This window comes from Orcinus orca, chromosome 12, assembly GCF_937001465.1.
Source record: "Orcinus orca chromosome 12, mOrcOrc1.1, whole genome shotgun sequence".
Taxonomy (NCBI): Eukaryota; Metazoa; Chordata; class Mammalia; order Artiodactyla; family Delphinidae; genus Orcinus; species Orcinus orca.
The window spans coordinates 31949897-31974644 of NC_064570.1; the positions used below are offsets into that span (position 1 = coordinate 31949897).

Sequence of the window (24748 nt, forward strand, 5' to 3'; positions counted from 1 at the left end):
CCAAGGTGTGAGCTAGCTGGCTGGGCTGGAAACAGGGTGGCACAGAGGAGTGAAATGAGATGCAGCTGGAGAGGAAAGTAGGGGCTAGACCACCAAAAAATTCTTGTGGTAAACTTAAGGGGTTTGAACTTTATCACGAAGGATACAGGAAACTGCTAAAGGATTTTAAGCAGAAGAGCGATATCACTTGACTGGCCAGCAGTCATGAGGCTTTTACAGAGAAAAGTTCTTTCAAAATGGCAATAAAAAAAAAAAAAAAAGGCAATAAACTGAAGCATATTAAAACCTGTTCCCATGATAAGAAACCAACTTCTACGTATTAGCTGAATTAACCTCAGCTGGGTTGTCTTAGGGATCGCACATTAAGAAAGCCACATGCCTTCGCCCATTAAAAAAGAGAAGCTTCCAGTGTCAAATAGGCAGAGCATGATGCGGGAGAGTAAACTGCATGATTTATTCAAAGTTCTTTCCAATAACTTAATTATGAAAAACCAATTGCTTAATCAGTTCTCTTAGGCAGCTCCTGTAATACGAGGAGCAAATGAGTCAGATATCCTAAGCAATATAATCAACTGGCTAGTCTTTGAATCTCCTCAGATAAAAAGGGTTATAAAGTAGAAAATTTTTTTTAATTATTTTTTTAAATAGGGTATCTGTCAACAGCAGATAAAGTGAACTGGATACATGGCAATTACCCAAGTAATTAGATGAGTCTAAAAGTCAAATCAAATAACCCAGATGATAATACCCACTAAGTGGCTTAATTATCTGATTACCTTTATAAAAGTAATAGGTTAATTCCTAAAATCCATTGCTTAGAAAACCTTTAGGCAATCTAAATTTCTTAGGGATGGAGACTTCACTCTACTGTCAAAATCTAACTGAACAAAAATTATAAATTTCATCATCCACCTACATGGGAAAAAAAATAAGCCATTCAGAAGGAATAAAAATGTACAAGAAAAATAAGACGCTGAAGCAATAAAAAAAAGGCAGTTTACATAATATACCATAAAGCAAGAAAAGATACAATTTGTTAAGTGTTTTACATATATTATGTTTTTCAATCCTTATAACCAGCTTATGACATAGATCCTATAACCCCATTTTACAGATAAAGATTGTGAAACTTAGAATTTAAATAACAAAGCTCATTTAGCTAATTATGTGGCTGACACTAACAGAATCTTGAAGAGTTTTTCTTTCTCAAAAATTTCAGCACTCTATTTCCATCATATCTAATCCAGATGAACATTTGGAGAATGTTAGAGAAGATAAAACCCTTGGCATTCATTTAATTCCTTATTTTACCAAAGAGGAAATTGGCCCCAAAGAGATTAACTGACTTGTTCAAGGTCACATAGAACTAAAACTAAAAACCGAATCTCCTTTCCGTATTTCACTAAACCTCACTGCAATATTTTTGTTAAACTAAACTCAGATAGATGTGTTGGCACACTGCACTTAATTAAACCTAAACCAACTAAAATCTAAGTATTTTTCCAACAAGAGGTGAACTGTCCAAATCTCACCACTGAGGATGGACTAGAACAGTTTTGGCTCAGATACTTGTCAAGTGGCCACTAAAAGGGATTGGATTCCAAGAAGTCAATATTAGGGGGCAGGAATTTCTATTCAAGAACAGGCCAGAACACCAAGCATCAGCAAGGCAAGCCAAGAGACGGCCAGTTAGGGAGGTCGGATGTTCAAACACCTGAGTGACTAAGTACAAACACAAAGTCTAAAGGGCCATGGACAGGTTCAAGGTCCCAGAGACAGGATCAGAGCAAAAGCAAATTAGAAATGAGAGGTGGGGTGGCTGACTTTCCAGGTGGGTGCTTGCACAACCCTGTCCCAGGGTGCAGCAGATGTGGTCCTGGAGTAGCTTTGGGGGGCTGGGGAAAAGGGGCAGGCTGAGCACCTAGAAAAGGAGCAGACTGAAGCAGTGCTCTCTGAGGAGGGTTCTCAGCTATACAAAAGCAGTCTCATTTACAGGAAGGACCAGCTTCTGAACAAGTGATTACACAAAAATCCATATTTACAGTTTACAGTATAAATAATTTAAGGGAGGTGAACAGTCCTGTTTATTCAACATTTTAACATTATCCAGTTTTAAAATAAGAAAACTAGGACACAGGGAGTGTGGTTTTTCACTTCAAGTTACAAAGCCTATTACTACAAAAAATATACAAAGCTAGACCTTCTAAGTCTACCACTTTTACATTTATTGGCCATCCTGATAGACTAAAACCTGAAACCATCTTCCTTGAAGCTATACATGAATTTCTACAAAATGCGTACAGACTGCAGAAATACTTCTAAGTCCCCTACTCCAGTTGACAAAGTCTTCTGCCAAACCACCAGCGTTTATCATCTTGAGATGCTGAGGACCAAGCATCATATAAAACTACAGCCACTATGCTTAATCCTTTTAATCCTTATTTCACATATGTGCTCAAATTCATTTTAATAATAAACACACACACACAATTTTATGTAATAAAGACAGCTTACCTTTAAATCACTTCCTGGTAATGTACCTACTCCATCCTTCCAATCCATAACACTGAATACATCAAACTCTTGACCACTTGTGCTAGAGGCAGATTCAGTCATGATTTGTTTTTAACCTGGAAAAGGAAAAAAGGGCATATCACTTAAATATTCTACATACAAATCAGTTTTTATTTTAGTGGTCATTGCTTCAATTTCCCTTAATTACATAATTTTCTTGATCATAATATCGCATATCCAGAGATTTAGAAATAATTGCTTCAAACATATTTTTCCTAGTGCAATCCATGGTAAATTACAGGAGAAAATATATTAATAAAAGTTCTAGGTTAAACAAAAAGTGCCGTGGTAAATTTTTGCTATTGTTAGAAGAGGAATTCACTGTTTCATAGCATACTCACTTAGAACAAAAAATCATGATGACATATGGATAGAATTCTTCACCCTCTAAGGAGTTCCCCCCACCCCAAGACATTCAAAAGAGAGTAGATGTGGCTAAAGGATAGTATCCAGTATAAAATGTTGAAAAAGAGGCCATTTAGACTTTAAAAAAGAACAAGAAAATTCAGTCCATTATTGAATGCCATCTACCCTAAATTTGACAGGTAAGTCTGTTCTATCAATACAATGAATATACAGTATGATTGATTCTTTCATGAAACTGATTTATTTAACTCAGTTGAAATATCTGCCAAGTTGATGTTCTGAGAAACAGGAAAACAGTCTCAAAATGTACAGCAAACACAATTAGGCTATGTTAACATAACCAATTTGGCTAGCTACACTGTGATAATGCTCTTCATTTTCATTTTCAAAACAAACTTTTTCGTAATCATATATCCATTGGTGGTAGTATTGTTATTCTGAAACTGCTGTCTGTGTGGTATGGGATAAAACAAATAAATAATTATGTTGGTGTCACTGACAAGTGATCGAAGATCAATGGGTCCTAAATCTGAATGGAAGTATCTGTATAATTTCATGATGCATTTTATGTTTAAAAAATATGCATATTTTCTAGCTTTGCCCACTGACAAACTCTAGAAACAACCACCAATCAATAGTAATTAACAGCCTAGTATTCAGATTGTGGTCTCTAAATACCATTTCTCCCAGGCCTTCCCAGAGGTGGCAGGAAATGTGCAAGGTGAGCCTGGAACATCTTGTCAAATAAAAAAGCAAGGAAGGGGCTTCCCTGGTGGCGCAGTGGTTGAGAGTCTGCCTACCAATGTGGGGGACACGGGTTCGTGCCCCGGTCCGGGAAGATCCCACGTGCCGCGGAGCGGCTGGGCCCATGAGCCATGGCCACTGAGCCTGCATGTCCGGAGCCTGTGCTCTGCAATGGGAGAGGCCACAACAGTGAGAGGCCCGCGTACCGCTAAAAAAAAAAAAAAAAGCAAGGAAGCTATCAAAGACAGCAGAGGTCATACCAAAGGGACTCAGAAGCAAACTTGAAGAGGCTTCTGTTGGCCAAAGTAAGGATATTAGCTGCAGTGAACTGAAACACATCAAATAAGTTTAAATCATTATGAGTTCACAACGATATTCAAAACAAACCAACCAACCAAGAACACCTCATTGATCACCTTTTGATTATACAAGGGAACCAAGCAACTTATTATTTGGAAAAATAAACAAGGTCTTATCCTGCCCATATTGCATGAGATCGATAAAAAGTGTATCTCAGGGTAACCAAATCATTGGTGAGAAGAAGTTTCCTTTCAGAAAAAAATTCTTGCTAATAAATAGAGAAGGAATGATAGAACTGAAACATAGCCATTTGCAACCATTAAAATAATGACTCTAGCAACGATCATCAATGCCTTCTAAGAATATCTACCAACCCAACACCATCTATGAAGTATTCTTGCCAGGAAAAAAACTAAATCAAATCTGTTGTGATCAAGTCTATTTACAGGAAATACCAGAGACAAAGGAACATGTGAAATCACACCATAAAGACATAAGAAGCAAAACATGGATTGTACTGGGAACCCTGAGACCTTTCCAAAAGGCCCAAGAAGTCAAAATTACTTTCATAAAAATATTAACACGTTATTTGCCTTCTTCACTATGTTGATATTTACACTGATGGTGCAAAGCAATAGTGGATAAAACTGCTGAAGCATGCACTCACAGTAAACAAATGTCAGATTCACTAAGAACCACCTTTGATGAAGTAAAATAATAAATTTTATTACGTCGATATTTGAATATATATCTTTTTAATATTCTGTGTGATGAAACAGAAGTATGCACAAAGTGCTCGGGCATGGCAAAATACCAAGGCTGTCTCAAGGGAAAGCACTTGTGAACTGTTTGAGATGCAAGCTGAACAAGCTGCTTTTTTTTTTATGGAATCCCACTTTTACTTAAAAAACGATGTTTATTCAAGTTTGGATATTTGGAAAATATTCTGTCACACTGACAGCATTCGTTACTAATGATACAATTTCAGCATTTTGGAAAACCTGTATCCACCACCATGAGCCTGACAGCTTCCCCAAAGCTATAGACTTTTCTAAGGAGATGGGTGGTGATATTCATGAATATGATTTTTTAAAATAGTTCATAATGAAATATGTCAACATTTGGAAGATCTACATAACTCAGTGAAGTGATTTTTCCAAATGACCAATGCTTACAGTTACAAAATTATGCATGGCTAAAGGATCCATTCAAAGTGCAACACAGACTGATGGATTTTAATGTGACAGCGTACAGAAAGCTCACTGATAGGATTTCAAATTGCACACTGCAACTAACCTTTAAGAAACTACCACATGTCAAGTTTTGGTGTAATATTAAAGAAGAGTGTCCATCATTAAATGAAAAACTTAAAATAATCCTCCATTTTCCAACCCCATACCAGTGTGAAGCAGATTTTCTTCATATGCGTCAACCAAAACAAAATACTGCAACAGACTGAATGAGAAGCAGGTATGAGAATCCAGCTCTCTTCTATTAAGCAGACATTAAAGAGATTTTCAAAAATGTAAAACAGTGTTACTTCTCTCACCTTTTCTTTTAAATTTTGGAAACTGTGATTATAGTTCATAAAAATTGTGCTTATACATACTAAGGTAATCAGTTTACTATGTTATAAGTCATAATAAATAACCAATATACTTTTATTTCTAAGGCAGTAAATACTGATACATATAACCGAACAATAGATCTTTGGGTTTTTCACTTTTTAGAGCATAAAAGAGACTTGAGACCAAAAAGTCTGAAAGCCACTGCTATACAGGATTAAAAACTTGTTTTCGGCACATACAAAAAATTGTAAGGAATAACTAATAAACAAATGAAAGAGGAAATTTGAAATTTAGATTAAGAGACATATTAACCAATCGCAATACTGCATTTCATAGCTCTTGCTTGAAGCCTGATTTAAATTATTTAAAAAAAAAAAAAAGATTATTAGGGACTTCCCTGGCAGTCCAGTGGTTAAGGCTTCGCCTTCCAATGCAGGGTGTGTGGGTTTGATCCCTGCTTGGGGAGCTAAGATCCCACATGCCTCGGGACCAAAAACCCAAAACATAAAACAGAAGCAATACTGTAACATATTCAATAAAGACTTTAAAAAATGGTCCACATCGGGCTTCCCTGGTGGCGCAGTGGTTAAGAATCCGCCTGCCAATGCAGGGGACATGGGTTCGAGCCCTGGTCCAGGAAGATCCCACATGCCACAGAGCAACTAAGCCCGTGTGCCACAACTACTGAGCCTGTGCTCTAGAGCCCGCGAGCCACAACTACTGAAGCCCGCATGTCTAGAGCCTGTGCTCTGCAACAACAGAAGACACCGCAATGAGAAGCCCACGCACTGCAACAAAGAGCAGCCCTCGCTTACCGCACCTGGAGAAAGCCCATGCGCAGCAACGAAGACCCAACGCAGCCAAAAATAAAAAGAAAGAAAGAAAATTTTTTTTAAAATGGTCCACATCAAAAAATCTTAAAAAAAAAAAAGATGATTCGACAGGAGGAGAAATATGAATACCAACTGACTATTTGATGATATTAGAGAAATACCATTGCTTTTTTTTGAGGGATGATGATGATACATACTTTAAAGAGAGGAGGTCTTCCTTGTATTTTAGAGATACAAGCTGAAATTGTGAAATGAAGTGATATAAGGTGAGGAAGTTGCTACAAATTAATTAAGGGGTAAAATGGTGAAATAAGACTGGCAACATGTTGGAACTGTGAAGATAAAGATGAGTGAAGGGTCCAGGGTGGTTATTACACTACATTCCACATTTTAAATAGTCAATAGGAAAAAAACAAAACAAAACCCTGTGTTTCTTTGAATTATAGCTATCTTCTGTTGGAGTTTACTAGATGCTTCAATATTCTTTCTTCCTTTATCATTAAGACTTAATCCTCAAAACAGGAAATAGGTTGTAAAGGCCTGAGGAAGAATTAATCTAAGAAACAGTAAAAATATGAAATAAATTAAGACGCATACTGAAGTTCTCTATGACTCCTACCTCACTAAATACATAAAGATCAGCAACAAACCTGACTTTCTAAGGTAGGAGTGGCAGCTTTTCCTGATAGATAGTAGAGTGACAGAATAATTTTCCCCCTGGTGGATAAACCAGGTAAAACCTGAGTGATCCTTTAATAAGAAAAATTTTTCATTTATTAGTTCAATCGCATCTTCTTCCAGAAAAGCATTCAAAACATCAGAAAACTTACACAAACTATTTCATTTATTTGTTACTCACAGAAAGATGGGTTCTATCATCCCTCTAGTCGACACTGAAAAAAGTGCAGAGTTCAGTAACTCACCCAAAACCACACTTGGTGGCACACCCAGGATTTTAACCCAGGTCAGTCTGATTCCAACCCTGGGTTTTTTCTCAACCACCGTCTTGTGCCGTCTCAAAGTCTTACCCCCTCCGAGAATCTGGCTAAGCCTACTTTTCCCCATTTTACTCCTTGGAACACAGCAAGTCCAGAAAGCAGTTTACTAGGTCCCAAGTTCTCGATTTACGTACATCAGTACAACACGTATCCTTTTTAGTTAAGTGCCATCAAATACACGCTCATTAACAAAATGTCATTGAGACACATATTCAACACAAGTAGATTTCTGGTCTTTTCCTACCTAAAAACCATAAAGGTATGAAATTTACAAGAGCAAAAATGCTGTCTGTGACCAGGAGGAGGAATAGAAAATCGGGGTAATCTAAAAGCTATCACTGTACAAAAGCTGCAGAAAATGTTTATGACATATTTTAGGAAATAATTAGAATATGCTTTTGCTATACAAAACACTGGTAATGTTACACAGTATGCTCTGCCTGCAAGCACATATCTAAAATTTATAAAAATTGTTTCCATCCATTGTTTCATTCTAAGGCTTGTGGACATTTTGTATAAAATATTATAGCATAAAAATATTCACTACATTCTCCTTTCCTTTATCCAATTTTGAAGCCACTGGCTACTTTCACTATCGCATGAAGTCTGAACAGCTACAATAGATTAGGCATTTTCCCACCATCTCCTAATCAGGTAGAACAACCAGCAACCAATATTATTTGAACAGAAGCTGGTTTTATGACACCCTAAGTCGTCCTCCTTTTTCACCTTCTGTAAGTGTGTGCACTTGCATACAAACATACAAAGCCTTTTCACTTCAACAAATTGTGCTTCTAAGAGTTAAGCAATTTTTTTTTTTTTTTTTTAGTACTTAGAAATGCTATGCTTTATATTTTCTTTAAATTTCACCTGGTACTATTCCATCATCCCACGTGTAACCTGTATTCCACGGGCCTGAAAACCAGGTAGATAACGTCACTCACAATACAAGTCACAAACAGTATTTCTCATTTGCAGAAAATCATACGCCAAATCTCTTGTTAATGCTGCTGAGATTTCCTAAGGAAGTATCTTAAATATGTACCATGATGGGTCCTCTGTGTTATTAGCCAAGATCTACCACTTTTCTCCTAACCTCTTCTAAAGGCTAATGGTCTCCAGCCACTGCTGATGTCAAAAGCGACAGCTTTCGAGATCAGATATCCAGCAACTGCATCCACGCAGCTTCTGATTCCCACTCACCTATGTTATGGCTGACAATGGCTAATATCAAGGGTACTGACACCCAGTGTGCTCCCACCAATGCCCATTGCGGAGGCCTCATCAAGGAGCTGATAATTTTACTGAAGGTGAAGACCATTACTGTTGGTACCAATGCAAATGTATTATACTCCCAAGTCCCTCTTTTGTGAAACAGTTCACTTTAGCTTTTACTCATTTTTATTACAATTTCCTTGCCCTAAGAATTCAGCAAAAGGGATGGAGGACAGACTAAATGACATTTTAACACTGTCCTCAGAATTACCTCTTCTCTCTCTCCTGCACCGCTCCTTGTCTCTAAACCAAAGCTGTGCAACGTGGCTCTCCCTGGGAATCCTGTATCGAATGGATGCACTTCCTCCATCTCTCATGCAAAGAAATCTCTGGAAGCCCTAGCCTACCCTGTACCACTAGTAATCTAGAAACATTAGGCGGTGATGAAATTAGTTAACTCCTTACATTTAAACATCCTATGTTATAAGAATATGGAGATGCAAGCCCTCTCATATACCGATGGTGGCGCTATTGATTGAACCAACCTCCATGGAGATCAATTTTCAAGAACATATCCTCCAATTCAGCCCTTCTACCTCTAGAAATTTATCCTATAGATACTTACATGTATAAAAAAAGGTAAAAGGTGATTCATGGACTACAGCACTGTTTGTAATGTTAGAAAACTGGAAACAACCTGACTGTCCATCAGTAAAGGACAGTTGTGGTACAGCCATATACAATGGTTAAAAAACAATGAGGGGGACCTCCCTGGTGGCGCAGTGGTTAAGAATCTGCCTGCCAATGTAGGGGACACGGGTTCGAGCTCTGGTTCGGGAAGATCCCACAGGCCACGGAGCAACTAAGCCCATGCGCCACAACTACTGAGCCTGTGCTCTAGAGCCCGCAAGCCACAACTACTGAGGCTGCGCGCCACAACTACTGAAGCCCGTGCACCTAGAGCCCGTGCTCCGCAACAAGAGAAGCCACCGCAATGAGAAGCCTGTGCACTACAACAAAGAGTAGCCCCCGCTCGCCGCCATTAGAGAAAGCCCGCGCACAGCAACAAAGACCCAACACAGCCATAAATAAAAAAACAAAAACCAAAAAAAACCCCAAAGAACAATGAGGAAACTCTTCACATTCTGATATAGATAGAGCTCCAAGATACTATTAATACTAAAATTTTATGCAAGGTATAAAAACTGTGTGCTACCATTCGTGTAAAACAAATGGGGTATATATAAATACGTGTATTGCTTATATATGCATAGCCTCTCTTTGCCAGGATTTGTCAGAAGCTGGTAACACTGGCTGCATCCAGGAAGGAGCAACGACTGACTGAAAGACAACCAAGGGAGGGAACCTTCTCTCTGTGTAGTGTACCCTTTAGTACCTGTTGAATGTTTAAACGTGTGGGGTTTTTCGAAGAAAAAAAGTTACATTAAAAAAAAATGTTTTAAAATCCTGTTTCACATTTATTTAAAGTACTCCATGTTTTGAAAGGCATGTCTTCTTACGAAAAATACTTAGCTTGTTACTGATGCCAACAAATGAAGCTATAGACTAGAAGGTGCTAGGAAAATCAACTTCCCCAAAGCTCTTGGGTAATTTAACTAGTAGGTATTTAACTATATATGCAAATGTATCAGCTCCACAGATGGGTGAAGAGAGAAAGGGTCGGGTTCACTTCTCCACAACTGAGGTATCAAAAACATACAGTAGAACCTTGGCATTCACAGACTATTTATGGTTTCTACCATTCCTGAGTGACAGCTGAAGTTCCCATGACATTTAGTAATTTGCCATTTTGCAGAGACATGATTCTGAATAACACTCCATAAACTGGGAGTCCCGGCCAAGGTCCAGGTGTGCTCTGAGTCACAGTGCTTTGTCTGAGTGTTATGACCACTGTAAATAAAGTGATTAAAACTTTGTTTCTTGTTAAGAAATGAAACAAAAGCAAGTGCTAGTTGATTCTAGAGTTGATGACACAACGAGGAGAATACGGAAATGTTTATGAAAGTGATAGGTCCCAGCCACAAAACAGAAGTTTCGGATAAATCAAAGGCTGAAATGTCAAATGCAATGATGACTCAGACACACTATGTGAACAAAACTACCAAATGCTCCGAAAGGAAATAAGTAGAAAAGATGTGTGAATTTGTTTCCACAAGTGCTCTCGACAGTACAAAATTTGCTCATCAAGTGAGATAAGTATTTAAGGTCTAGAGAGATCATTTACATTTTTCAGTTATACTTTAGTAATTTGAAGGGAGGAATTACACGCTACAATGATTTTTTTCAGGTTGAGGCTTGGCGATGGTCTTGGGCTGTATCCCTCACAAATGTCAAGAATCTACTGTATCTTATTTTGACTGGAGATAAACAGAGTCCTTCACAATCCTCCCTTCATATGATTCCTTCCCTCACATCTACCAGGAGAGGATAAAATGGTGGCTCAGAGTGGGAGCAGAGACTCCCCCAGGGCTGCACTTCTATAGCGAGTTCAAGGTGAAGAGGCCTCCTGGGGCTGTGATGGAGAGAACAGTCCCCTGAAAGATAAGCAACCCAATCTAGTACGTCCCAACATAAAGTGAGAGAGTGGGCCTTGCCTATAAACCAAAAGTCTGGATCTGCAGATAAGGTGAGAATTAAAGATTACTAAAGAAAGTGTACTAACTGTAGCCTGGCCATGCCTGCTCAAACTATTGTTTTCAAAATATTACAGTATTTAAAAGAACGGCTAGTTACTGTTCACTAAGACCAGTTAAATAGTTTTAATAATTTTACGTGAGGTTGCCTTTTTAGAATTCCATTTTACAGCTTTACAGTTAACAGGTGCATTTTTCAAAAATAAGTTAAAGAGATGACAAGGCCAAAAGCTGGTAGTAGTTGTAAAACGGGGGTAGACATGACCTCAGAAGCAGCATCTGAGAATCAGATTTAAATTCTGTCATTCAGAGAGATGCCGGGGCTGAGATCTCAGTGCCTGGTGTCAACGGACTAAACTCATCAGTTTGGGGTTCATGAGGGCAATGTTATCTTTTGTGAAGTGTAAGTCAGGAATGTTAACCCTAAAACCATGACCACGAAAGAAACAAAAGTGAGAGCTATGCAGAAGAGTAAGACGGCAATAATAAAAGTCAGCCTTCACTGTGGGGATCCAATGCCTTGTTGCTTTGATGCCCACATTAATACCATCAACTGAAGCTGGCTTTTGGTGTACTTTGTAGAAATCATCGATCACTAACCAAACGCTGTCGGCACATTGTGACGTTCTCAAAAACGTCCTAAGCGTCGTCTTCGGTAATATCATCAAGAAGGCCTCTGCCCACTGCTAAACACGTTATTAAAGTGGCATATAAAACTGTTTTGGGCCTCCGCATCCCCACTCACCCTGCCCCTGGTCATCCTTTCATAGACAGACGCAAATCAAACACGTCATGTATCATCCTCAAAACCTGCCACACTCTCTCAAGTTCCTCTTTCCATCCCTCTCCCTTTCCTAAACAAACCACAGCCTTCCTTTCCTCCCTTCAATTCACTTTCCAAAGATTAACAATTACCTATTCTGTGACATAAGACCAACTAATCCCTTGAAGCCTCAATTTCCCCACCTGTAAAATGTGGCAAATAATAGAACTTTTCTTCATTGGGCAATGGTGAGGATTACATGAGAGAAGCCAGGTAATACCTCAGCACAGTGCCCATCCCATAGTAAGCAGCCAATAAAATCTTAACTTTCTGCTCTAATTACCTGGTCTAACAATTACTTGCGCTCATGAGAGTCACTCTGTGACCTCAAAAGATTAGTCAGTGGCTTTTTTTCCCCCTTTCCCTTCATTTTATTTCAATGGCATCTCTTATAGTAAGCCACCTGTATTCAAAGCTCCATCAGAAGATGTCAAGATCACTACATAAAAGGACATGTTTCATTGTTAATAATAATAATGCCTATATTTACGTGGCTCCAGAAATGACTAGCTTTCTTCATAGAACAATGCCTCTGAAGTAACGGAGAGGGATTTGCTGTGTGCGCAGGGAGTTGGACCCCAAGGCCAGGCTCTCTCGGCCACCATGCTGGGCTGGCACCACACTGTGCACCAGGCTAAGGCACGTAAACAGGACGAGATGAAAAGCTAGGGCCACATTTCTCAAAGTCTGCCCCTCAAAACGTTTAGACCATTTCTGCATGTCCCATGATAAAAGTTTTGTGGTGAGAGAGATGTGTAACCCCCCCCCCCCCGCCGGGGTCGTTAGGAGATGGATGGCGCACGTCAGCAGCAGCGCAGCAATCTGTGTAGTGCTGTCTGAGCCCAAGTTTCCCACAGTCACTTAGCCTTGTGGCTCTGTTATCACAGTATAGCGAGGTCCACGGAATCCCCTTTTCGGAAGATGCTGAGTTACAGAAAATAAATTCAAGAAACAACAGGAGAGCAGGCAGCATTTTACAGGGTAGAATTTATCCATCTTCAGGTTAGAGTCAACTACAGAGGTGCTACCTCCTGGCTGAGCTCGCCATCTGCATGCATGTGTTGAGATCTGTAGTGTCCAACACTGGGGAATGCCCTCAGGACCTAGAGTCCAGGCTGGAGAAAGTGATGCTGAGAAAGGCAAAACCTCTGCCTCCTAAGGTCTATCTAGGGTTTTCTGATTTATTCTCTAATGGCCTCCTATGTACTTTCATGACACCAGAGAGGTACACAGCCTGTAACGGGGGAACTCACATACCCACAAGCACACGGCCATGTAGGGGTAGTCACACAAAGCCAATAGGCCTAACCCATTCCAGAGACACAAACATACTGGAGCCGGAGGCTTTCTTCTATGCTTTGCCATTTTAAAGGCTCTTACCAATACTAGACTAGTTGACCCTCACAGCTACCTTTTAAGATGGCCAAGAATTCTTAGCCTCATTTTACAGATAAGAAAAGATCACCCAACCAATCAACAGACTTTTACCTCCCAAGACAGTGCCCCTCAAACTATACCATACTGCCCAACACATTGTATTTTAGTCAATAAAGAAGCCAGTCTAATGTAAAGGTGAAAAGCACAGCAACCAGAGTGCCTGGGTTGAATCCTGGCTTCACAGTTTACTCGCTGTATAATCTTGGGCAGGGTACCCAACCTCTCTTGAGCCTCAGCTCCTTCATCTAAAAAAATGAAATAGAAATATCTACTTCATATGGATTAAAAAATGTTTTAAACATGCATGTTAAAGTGGTTTGTACTTTTTGGACACTCAGTCCACAACAGTTACAGTTATTTTGAAGAAAAGAAACAAGCTGCTCTCCAGTGTCCACATTACCTCCAAACATGGGTTTACCAGATGTCTGAAGTATCCCAGGGCAGAGGAGTTGATAACTCTGCAAAAGCCAATACCTTTGCACCACAAAGTCCTATCTGATTTCTTAAGAGTCCAGGGGTGAAGGTGGAGAAAAGTGGAAGTTAAGAACTGTGGTAGGATTCTGGGATTTCATGGACAAATCAAATTTCAAAATGAATTTGGGAAGCTGATGAAAGGTCAATAAGTATTAGTTTTCCCAAGCTCTTACAAAGAACATGTTAACAAGGAACCAAGTATGAAGGACATAATCTCTGAACAGCGACCCAAGACTAAGCCACTGGCAACCTTACTGTGACATTTTTGCTGAGGAGGCATAAAAGCTTCCTTGCATACCAACTGTGGTTCCAGGACCTGCTTTCAAGAAAGCTGGTGCAGAGGCCAACAGAAAGCACCGTAAGAGATCGCAGCAAGAGGCCAGGAGGAAAGAGTGATGAACGCTATGGATCCTCTCCAAAGGGGACTCAAATGACTACAGTGAGTCTTTCTCTGTACAAATACTGGAATATGTGTACGTAAGATGCCAGGAGAAGAGGGGCTGGAAAGGCAGAATCTATACCCCAATTATAATACTTATTACATCATATCATGATCATTTACTTACAGGAGGTTTTGGAGGAAAGAAAACTGGGTTTCTTCATTTCGCTATCCCATGTGATTATCCACAGTAGGAATCAATAAAAATTTATCAGATGAATGAATAAAATAGAAGGGGAAAATATAACAGATTAGTTGTGGGCAGGCACTGGGGAGAGAGGAAATCAGGAAACGATCTTCATTTGTCCATCTATCTCTTATTCTCCAGTGAAAATTCTAACTAACAACGAGGCTGCTAAGTATTTATTTACCTCTTTGGCAGAAGGATAACATTCCTGCTCCAAGAAACCTTCCTTATTTAAGTGTCAGTGAAGAATACATGAAAAGAAGTTAAATTCAAACCTCTTAAACAGGCTTATTCAATAAGGATAAGAGAGAAATCTAAATTCACACCTGAAGCATCTCTCAACAAACACATTTTGCTACAAAGAAAAAATTTCCTTTCAAATCAAGCATGACAGATACCAGCTTTGATATTCTACTCACCCTGACTGGCAAGAACTCTGAATCGCACACATACTGGAACTGAGATCTGTTGAGGAGAGATGTGAAATTTTGCCCTGAGGGCCCAAGTTCATAGATTTTTAGGCAGGTAAAACTCTAGATCATTTCAATGTGAGAATTGAAATCTCGGTAGCATCAAGAACAAATCCTTGAGAATCTGGGTCTCCTGTCCATATATATGCTTATATAGTAGATGCCTTCCTTTAAATATGAAATCAGTTATTAGGACAGTTCCTTCTTATTGATACTTTTTCAGAAACACCCCACCACCACCAGTAGTTATCTACTGGTCATGTTTTAATGAAAATGACCCTAGTTATAACGTGTTGATGGTTTCTCTGATTTGCTACCTTTTCTGCCACGGAGATTACATGCAAAGGGGTAGTCACTGAAGGCAACCTTTACGAAATCTCAACTTCCTGCCCTTCCGTTTGTTACTGTAAGAAGGATGAATTATTTGAGAGTCTGTGGCCTAACCTACTTACTTCCTCTGAAGGAGGAACAGAAAATTAAAAATGCCTTTCAAGAAAAAAAAATGTACATAGAAAATGAAATCACAAACTGACATTAACAGTCTTACAGCATATTTAATACACTCTCTTCAAATGCTTTTATTTGAAGTTCATTTTCAGTGTACAGACTATATCTCAATTTGAGGCAAAAATATCCTGAAAAGTGCTATCACGTCATCAACATATTACACTAGTAGCGTAATAATAGAAATTTTACACCCATTAGAGGGATTCAGGGGAATAAAAAGAGCAAGAACCTGTCTCACACAGATATTTCCCTGCTTATGCAAAATATGCATGAACTTAAATTAAAAAAGAAAACTAAAAGTAGTATCTTGTTCTTTTTTCTTATTTCACTTCGTAATTTTTTAAATGCTAAAAGCAGTATCTGTTTTCTTATTCTGCTTCGTATTTTTATAGAACATAGAGCTAGAATTAAAAGATTTACACTTGATTTCTCTTTTGTATATGATAAATTAGATTTGACCAGATTTTATTTCTGTCACAGAAGTCATGTCTACAGGGCTTATCCTGATAACCATTTGTAGCTAAACTCCTTATCAATAGATTGAACAGCTAGGCCTCCAATCTACCAAATAAGACCACAAACCAATGGGGTGAAATTATCTAAGACCATTTAACAACCAGACCAGGGATTTCAATTCACAGTTCAGGGTTCAAGCAGTGTTAACAGATGGGAGAAAAATAATCAACTGATTTTGGTGCCTGAACCATCCTACCAAAAGTGTTTTAGGAACTGAACTGGTTTAATTCTATAAAATTTCACATAACATAAAGCTATAGTCCAATCTTGAAAAGGCCTGGCACACAGCAGGTACTCAAAAAAATGTACTGGATGACAGTGTTTCAACAAAGCAGAAACAGGCTGTACACCTGAAACTAACACAACATTGTAAATCAACTATACCCCAATACAAATGTAAAAAACAAAACAAAAACAAACAAAGAAAAACAAAGGAGAAACAGCCCATCACCCTATAATCAATGCCTGCAGTAGCATCCTTCTAAGCCAGACAAAAGCTCTGCTTGAGGGACCAGACTCAGATGATAGAAATATTATGTGACTCCCACTGTAATCCAGAACCGCCCAATGAATCAAAAGCTCTTCACTTCATTTTGTAAATGGGCCTACTCTTCTGGTTAAAGAGTATAATGTCAGTAGTTATCGTATTTTGGTGAGTATATTCTTAGTCATAGTCCCTGTTATCTTTATTAAACTTTGATCCTAACACTACATTCCTCCCTACCCCCAGCTCCTCACCACCATTATCTCTATCCCTCATTTTAATTTTCTTCTTTTATAATCACAATAAATTCCATCATGTTTTGAGTTCACAAAATGGTAAATTTAGGTCCCAATCTTTTGATTGATGATTGATTGATTTACACTTTTTGATAACACACCCTACTGCCTTATCAGGTCTCTTCCTATACAGAACAAGTGAAATCTTATTTATATATAAACCTAGTAATTCCCAAAACTAATCTGAGTAATGTTTTATTAACAGTTAGTGATCATTTCAAGGCCATGAACTAGACCAAGGTGTTCTTTTCAGTATAACTCAGTCTTTCCCCAACTTTTAAAAAAAGGAAAAAAAAAGAGGAAAGTGAAGAGATAGTGTTTTCTTCCCGTAATTTTTTCTTACACCAGTTTGCTATTGCTCATCTTAGTGAACCAACGTATAAGAGCAAATACATTAATCTGGAAATGTGTTTTCTTAGAAATATTCTAAGAATTACTATTTGGAATATTAGAAAGTTAAAGACGTAACAAAACAAAAGCCAGTGTCATTTTCCCTGGTCCCACCCCTTTCAAAGTACATGATATGAACTAAGACAAGTTACTAAGTATCTCTGAGCACCAGTCTGCTCTAAAAGAGAATTAATAATACCAAATGCTCAAGGTTAGTGAAAGTATTAGGGATAATATTCAGTGTCTAGAACAATACCTGGGCATACAGAAGGCACTCGCTAAGTTTTTGTTAGATGAATGAATGAGTGAATCAATGAATGAATATAAAATATCTAGCTTAATGCTTGACATTCAGAAGGCACTCGATACACAATTACATTGACTATATCAACACTTCACAGTGTTTTGCAGAGGGCACCCTACCTTCCAGGACCGTACCTTAGGAAACACATCCAGTAGTACCACCACAGTACTTACCTCTATCTACCTTTCGCTGGCACTGAACCATGGCTTTGTTTTGGTAATTACCATTGTATGTGTATAGATCATCTCCTCAACTAGATTATGAACACACTGAGGCCAAAGACTGTTGCTTTCTCTGTAGCCTCAACAAATTCATTCACTTCACCCTATTCTCAGTATTCATTATGTGAAGCACTTCCCAATGGAGACTTACACAAAATAGACACCAATAAATATTTGTGGACTGACATAAAACACTGACTTACAGAAAGAATAGTAGATAATAATAAAAAGGTTTTATTATAATACACATGTAATTCTTCTAATCACTACCCAAGTCATTAACTATAAGTTCACTTCTGAGGAAGAAACTGGAGCCACATCCAGGATCACCCAACTTTATACAAGTTCCTCTCAAAAGTCCTTGTTCTTTCCTTCAAACCACCCTGTCTCCTACAAAAGGACTTCTCTTAAAGGCTTTTTTCAATTCGACTTCATAAATCAAACTCCTGGGGTAAGCGTGTAGGGAACTCATCAAGGGCAAAGACCTAGTCTTTCAGTGTTCAGCACTGTAAGAGCTCAATAAAAATGAGTTAACTAGTAGAAACATCACTAGAGAGATTACTCAGGTTACCCAGCCTTGGGACCCCAAAGGTACCCTTGTCCACACCACATAAAGTAACTTCTTTTGTAAGTTTCCCATCCTATTATAAACAGCTTTTGTTGATATATGTATTTCTTAGAAATAAACTACCAAACAAAACAAACCAGTGGAATTTTTCAAGAACCAACCTTCAATTCCTCAGGGGTGAATTAAACAGGACATATATTTTTTCTTTCCTTCACTATTGGGTTTTTGGGTTCTTAGCATATTGATTGGATAATTTACAAGAGAAGTGAGATAAACTAAAACTTTTCAGAGTTTGTCAAGTTCAGTATCATCAAATTGAAAACAATGACAGACAGTACTTGTGGTTTTCTTTTTTCTATCTAGATAACAGTTGATTAGAATTAGAATAAAGCAGCAAAGAGGTCTAGAAAACATGGGGGGGGAAAGCCCTACAGGTAGCTTCCCCTAAATCCAGTCATTTGCAGTACACATTTTCTAGCCCCGAGAGTTTAAATTCTTACTACTCCAGTTACCTATTTTCTCATCCTCATTTCCCAGCAGATTCACACAACTAAACTATTAATTACAGCACATGAATTCCCCTCACACCAACCCTTCTACTTTCATCACCCTACCATTTCCACAATTTGGCATCATTTTATATTTAAAAGTATTTATTTCATCTACTCCTACCTAGCAAATGACTAGTTTGGGATAAATAAATATCAATTCGTATTCAACACCATGTTAAAAACATGGTCCCTTCTCTCAAGGAGCCAAAGTTGTAAAAGAGAAACTACTAATTTCCTATAGAAAAGAAATATCCCCCAGAAGTACTGTGACAAGTCCGTATAATATATACACCAAAAACTAATCTAATAATTTTAGCCAGGAATTAAATCACTGTTCGGCTCTTAAAAACCTACCTCCTGCCCTTTCCAGAAAACGTGGCTAAGATGAAATGGTAATATGACAACCATTTCAAACATCTGAATAGCTCTTCATAGCGCTCAAAACCTTGCTTTATTTGATCCCTTCAACAAAGAAATCAAGGCAAGCATTGTTGCTCCACTTTTCCAGATGGGGAAATCTAGGCTGAAAGAGTTAAAGTGACTTACACAAAGTGGTACATTCAGTGGCTAAATTGTCTTCTGATTCCTATTCTAGTACTCTATCTACACTCACGGTGATTCCCCAATTGAAGAAAAAATAATCACTGTCTTCCACTCAGCACATCTAAACATGAAACTCACCACCCTAGGAAACACATTTCACTCTGCCTGAACTCTACTTCTGTCTGGGTGATCTTCTTGGAGCTGTTCTTGCCCCCTTGTCTCTGCTGCATCACCTACGTGGACATCTATTTATTTTGCTAAATTATACTACTCAAGATGATCCACAAGCAGAAAATGACAATAAATTCCCTTTTAACAATCATTTTTATATTGGTATTTATTCAGTTATGACATCGAGACCACATCTACCCTGGTTATAAGGTGGCTCAATAGGGATTATTAGTCCTGCTAATTTATTTTGTTTTCTTTTGTTTTTGCCAAACAAGAATTAGTAACTCCTTTAATACTCAAGACAGAGAAGGAAAATGAAAGGCAGAAAAAGAAAGGGAAAGATCAAAAGAAAAAAGGTATACATAGTAGAAAGCACTACAGTAGCACAAATGTACTTTGATGCTCTACCCAGAGAGGGCCCCCCTTTGCCTGAGAATGACCTTTGTCCTGAAAGTAGGCCCTGGATTATTGGAGACAAACCAGCACCCTCCAAAATTACCAAAGGGATCTTTACTGGACAACAGTTGTCTTCCCTGTGGTGATATGCTTAAAAGTTGACAAGTTTATGCTAACACACTGGAAACTCACTATAACCTATGATTCGATATTTGGCACAAGTCAGACCACCATTGGACTTGAGTCACAGAATATAAGTTACTTAAATATCCCCAAAGATCTTGTTGTGAATTTCACCTACAAAATTTTACCAAGTTCCAGAACCTTCCATATCACTGTGTACTTATACAACAGTTATATTAATTCACAATTGCTTTGTTCTAGTTTTCCCACTTTCTCAACTCCAAAGAATAAAACTATTTATTTTCAGCAGAAAACAGGTGCAATTGGAGCGTGAATTAAGAATCTAGCAAAAAGCCAGTCCAAAGGTTATCCAGAACAATCTCTTAACTTTTCCTAATGTTTTAATTAGAGCCTCAAGCCCACTCAGTGTCAAGACTTCCATGCATTCAAAGCGGCCCTCACAAAATGATGTTTTTCTGCCAACCTTGTTCCACACTCTCCTCCCTCATCCCCAAATGCAGCTTTTAACATTTGCAAGTATATCAAGGAATTTGTTTCAACATGCAACTCTTACCTAGTTGCAGTGAAGAAATAACTGTCTGATGGTCTTTAAGACTGTCGTCCACCCTCAAGACTTCTTCCGGAGGTCTAGCATTGATTTAAAAGGAGGACAAATAAAATCAAAATATTGTCATTAAAAAAAGCCTTCAAACCCGCAACTAATATGTATAAATTTTGAATTGCTGATTTATTGCATAATTTCATACATTACCACTTGATATGTTAAAAAAAAAACTAGTTCTGAATGAGATGAACTAGATTTTATCATTTATATCATTGCCCTCCCCTAAATTCCCCCATTAAAGTCTCTCCCATTGTATGACAAGCAGATGAAAGTTACAAGGGTCATTTGGTTCAACTTCCATTTCTCTCATTGCTTTTCTTAAAACTAAAGTTACTACGCAGAACACACACTGGCAAAAGAATAGATTCTATGTAAGCAAGTTTTGTCCGTATATCAAATATTTAAGCGTTTAAATCACAAACTATACAAAGCGTTCAGAAATAATGTATTTTGCAGTGAAACAAAATTACACTCTTAGCACTAAAAGGGGCCATTTATTTTATGACTATATATAACTGTATGTTTAAGCAACTAAATACCAGCCTTAAATTATATTTATTAGAGAATAAAATGATCAGCTCACATAAAAGGCACATTTCAACCAAAGGTCTTTCTCATTTTTTCGAAGTTTTAAACACAAATTGCACTTTGCATTTTTATTAACGTTCAAATGAAATTATCCGCTGTGACTCCGGATTAAAAGTAGATCAAATGTGTAGACAACGATAAATATAAAAAACAAATTGCTTCTAATCCAGAGAGTGACCAATCTCAAATCCCAGCATAAAAGCAAAGTGTTTTTTCCCATAGAAGTAATGAAGAGTGGAAGTTGTAGAGTCTGGGTCCTCAGATCTCATTTGCTCTCCAATGTACTAAACTTTCTACTCCTGATCAGCATCCTCTCATACAACATCTGGCTGCTCGCTCGGGTCGTCTAATTACTTCCACGTCTGAACGGACTACGTAGCTAAAAGTAAAGGCCAAAGTTTGCTCTCGGCCTTCCGAACTTAAAAAGATGCGTTTAACCACTAGAGGTCTCCCCTTGGCCAGTTTTGTACGTTCGCTATTTTGCTGCACTTGAAACTTTCCGGAGAAATGCTCTACTCGAGTCAGTGTTTTTCTAAAAACTTGCGCAAAAATCCACGCGACCGAGCTAGCCAGTACAGAGACTCTCGGGCTCCCTAAACCGATAAAGCTATTACAAACAACCCTCTAGGAAAATCAAAATTAATATTCGACGCACTCGCTCCGGCCGCTCCCCCCCCGCCCCATTCTTATTTCTCATCTCAGTTTCCCTGAACTTAAACTCAGAACAATCAAAAATCTATTTTTGTTTCGGTGCACTCTGAAGGATCTCTAACGCATTTTTCTGGCGGTAGACCCGAGGTGGTAGAGGAGCGGGCCGAGGGATGCAGGGAGGGGGAAGGGCCGTGCTCACAGCGCCCGAGGAAGTTGCATAAGGAAAGAGACTCCGTTTTTTGGGTCCCCTCAAAAAATCGGCAGGGAGGGGGAGGAAAAGGAAGCGGGGAGGGGGGAGGTAGGAGGGAAACCGAAGCGACGTTTACCTTCGTCTCCCCGTGTAAGGGTGGGGTAACAGCCACGATCTTCGCGACCCCGGAGGGCGACTCGTTACCCCCACCTCTCTCCGAGCGCAGACGGACAAACAGATACCCCCACCCCTCCGCGGGGAAGGCGGGGAGGAAAGTGCCCGCTTTTAAACTTTCTCTCACGGTCGCGCTTGGGCCGGGCTTTGACCAGAAAGGGTGGGGGAGACTGGAGGGCCTTTTTCTTTCAAGGTAATTAAAGTTTTACCACCAGCACAGAAGTTGCGCCCCCCTCCCCCGCTGCCAGGGCTCACAAGTTTTCCTCCCGCTCCTCCCCCCCCAACCCGCCCCACCAGCTCGCGGGGCGCGCGGCGGATGCCTCGGCTCCTGCGCTTCCCGATCCCCACCCCCGCCGGCCTCTACTTCCCCCCGCCGGGCCGCCGCGGCGCGAGGACGGCCCCCCGGGCCCAGGACGCTAGTGTGCAAAACCCATTATCCCGGAACGGCACACGCACGCGGCGCGAGGCGGGCGGCGGCCCCGCCTCGGACCCCTCTTTGCCTCCCCAGTATAAGCACAGCGTAAACAAGTTGCAGGAAAAGCAGCCCCGCGCCTCCACCCCCACCCACCCCCGCCCGCCTCCCCGGCGCGGCGGCCACCGCCGCCCGCCGCTACCGCCGCCGCGGCCGCCGCCTCCAGACACACGCCCGCGCCCGCACCCGGGCCGGCGCGGCACGGCGCGGGGCGAATGCAGCGACGGCGCGGGCTCCCGGCCCGGCCCGCGAGCCCGCGCCCTGCGCCCTCCCCCGCGCGGACGGCCGCCGCGGGCCCGCGCCGCCTCGCTTCCCGAAGCACTTTCCTGCCTCGGGCAGAAATAAACCGGAGGGTTTATTTTTGTGCAACTTTCCCAAAATGGCGGAAATTGGAGCTGATCTATATGAAATTCTCACACAGTCGGTCGGGAAGGGGGAGGCGGCGAGGAAGAAAACGCAAACTCTCGGCCGCCGAGCCCGCCGCGGGTCCGTGAGTGTGTGCGTGCGGGTGAGTGTGCGTGTGCGCGGTGGGAGTCGGGGAGGCCTTTCCGCCGCGCGCGCACACACACACACACACACACACACACACACACACACAGAGCACACGCCGGGGAGACGCGCCTGCACATTCAACCAGTCCATTCTCCGCAGCCCGAGCGGGTAGAAAGTGGCCCGGCCTCTTTTCCCACTGCCTCGGTCTCCCGTACTTGTACTTCTCGCGCTCGCTCGCTCGCTCTCCGGTGCGCGCCCGGCACAAAGGCCACACGGGCGGAGGGGGCCGCAGGGGCGGCGCGCGGGGCTCGCGCCTCTCGCCGCACCGATCCGCGGCCCCTGCCGCCCCCGCCGGCGCCCCCAGCCTCGGCCGCCGCGCTCGCCGCCCGGGCTGCGGCTCCGCGGCGCCCACTCGGGCACGCACCCCGGCGGAGCCCGGCGCCGCCGCGCTCCCCACCCCGCGCCCGGTGTCATGAAAGCGACCAAAGTGACAAGCTCGGGGGGCGCGGGGGAGGGGGCACACACGCATCTGGCCGCCTGCGCGCGGGCGAGAGCCCGACGCGGCCGCCTCGCCCCGGCTCCTTTCCGCACGGCCCCCCACACCCTTCCCCGTGTGCGCGCAAAGAAAAAAATACAAGTCTCTCCTCCCCCCATTTTTTCCTTTCTCTTTTCTCTCTCTTTTGTTCCTCTTTCACACTCGCACTCACTACTTCAGAGTGAGATGCCCAGAGACTCCCCCTCCAGCCGTTTCCGAGTCACTTGCCCACTTTTTTCCCCAGGATTAAGTTTTCTTCTCTTTCCCAGAGGCGCAGAGAAGTGGGGGAGAAACCCCTTCTGTCCTTTCCCCTCCCCTGATCTGTTTCACAAGACGAGGGTGCGCTTCCTTCTCTCCATAGGTCTCTTAACTTTCATCCTCACCCAGAAAAATAAATGAATGGCTTTTGCACGGACAAATCTTCAGATTAATAAGAGATTAGATCCGATCAACCGCTTCTTACCCCCAAATTTTCTCTTTTTTTTTTCTCCGTCTCACGAGTAGTCCTGACAAATGGTCCAGGGCTGCGGGCGCACTGCGCATGTGCGCGTAGAGTCAGGGCTGGGGAGAGGGGAAACTGCGCTGGTGCCGGTGCCGCCGCCGCCGCCACCGCCACCGCCGCCGCCGCCGCCGCCGCCACTGCTGGGGAAGCTCGCTCTGGCTTCCCTGTTAATGCTGCTGCGCCTTCGCCGCTGGAAAGCAGCATTAAAGCGGGTTGGCAAATGCAGCAGCCCGCAGACACTGTTTCAGGTGCATCTTTTCAATACCCTTGTCACCGGCTCGGGGCTGGTTCAAGAACAATCAAAACAAATATGAAAGACTGCTAAGGTTATACATTTCTTTGTGTATTTTTCACTTTACTTTTTTAA

The 24748-nt window shown here is 41.1% G+C and overlaps 1 protein-coding gene across 12 annotated transcripts in view; it reads right to left on the bottom strand.

Annotated features, from left to right (window-relative positions):
• The window catches only part of L3MBTL3 (L3MBTL histone methyl-lysine binding protein 3), a 118982-nt gene extending 94561 nt beyond the window's left edge, over window positions 1–24421 (bottom strand). For 3 of the 12 annotated variants that reach the window (XM_033407475.2, XM_004263833.4, XM_033407418.2), the window contains exons 1-3: window positions 22343–22638; window positions 20727–20800; window positions 2515–2630 (exon numbers count right to left, since the gene is read on the bottom strand). In XM_033407475.2, coding sequence (XP_033263366.1) covers window positions 2515–2616 — 102 coding nt within the window. In that variant the 5' untranslated portion in view covers window positions 2617–2630; window positions 20727–20800; window positions 22343–22638. Of the gene's footprint in view, window positions 1–2514; window positions 2631–13672; window positions 13758–15031; window positions 15078–20726; window positions 20801–22342; window positions 22639–23269; window positions 23336–24342 lie in introns of those variants that run through there. The other 9 variants (XM_033407459.2, XM_033407435.2, XM_033407462.2 and 6 more) reach the window with 9 other exon arrangements.
• Between the last annotated feature and the right edge of the window lie 327 nt (window positions 24422–24748).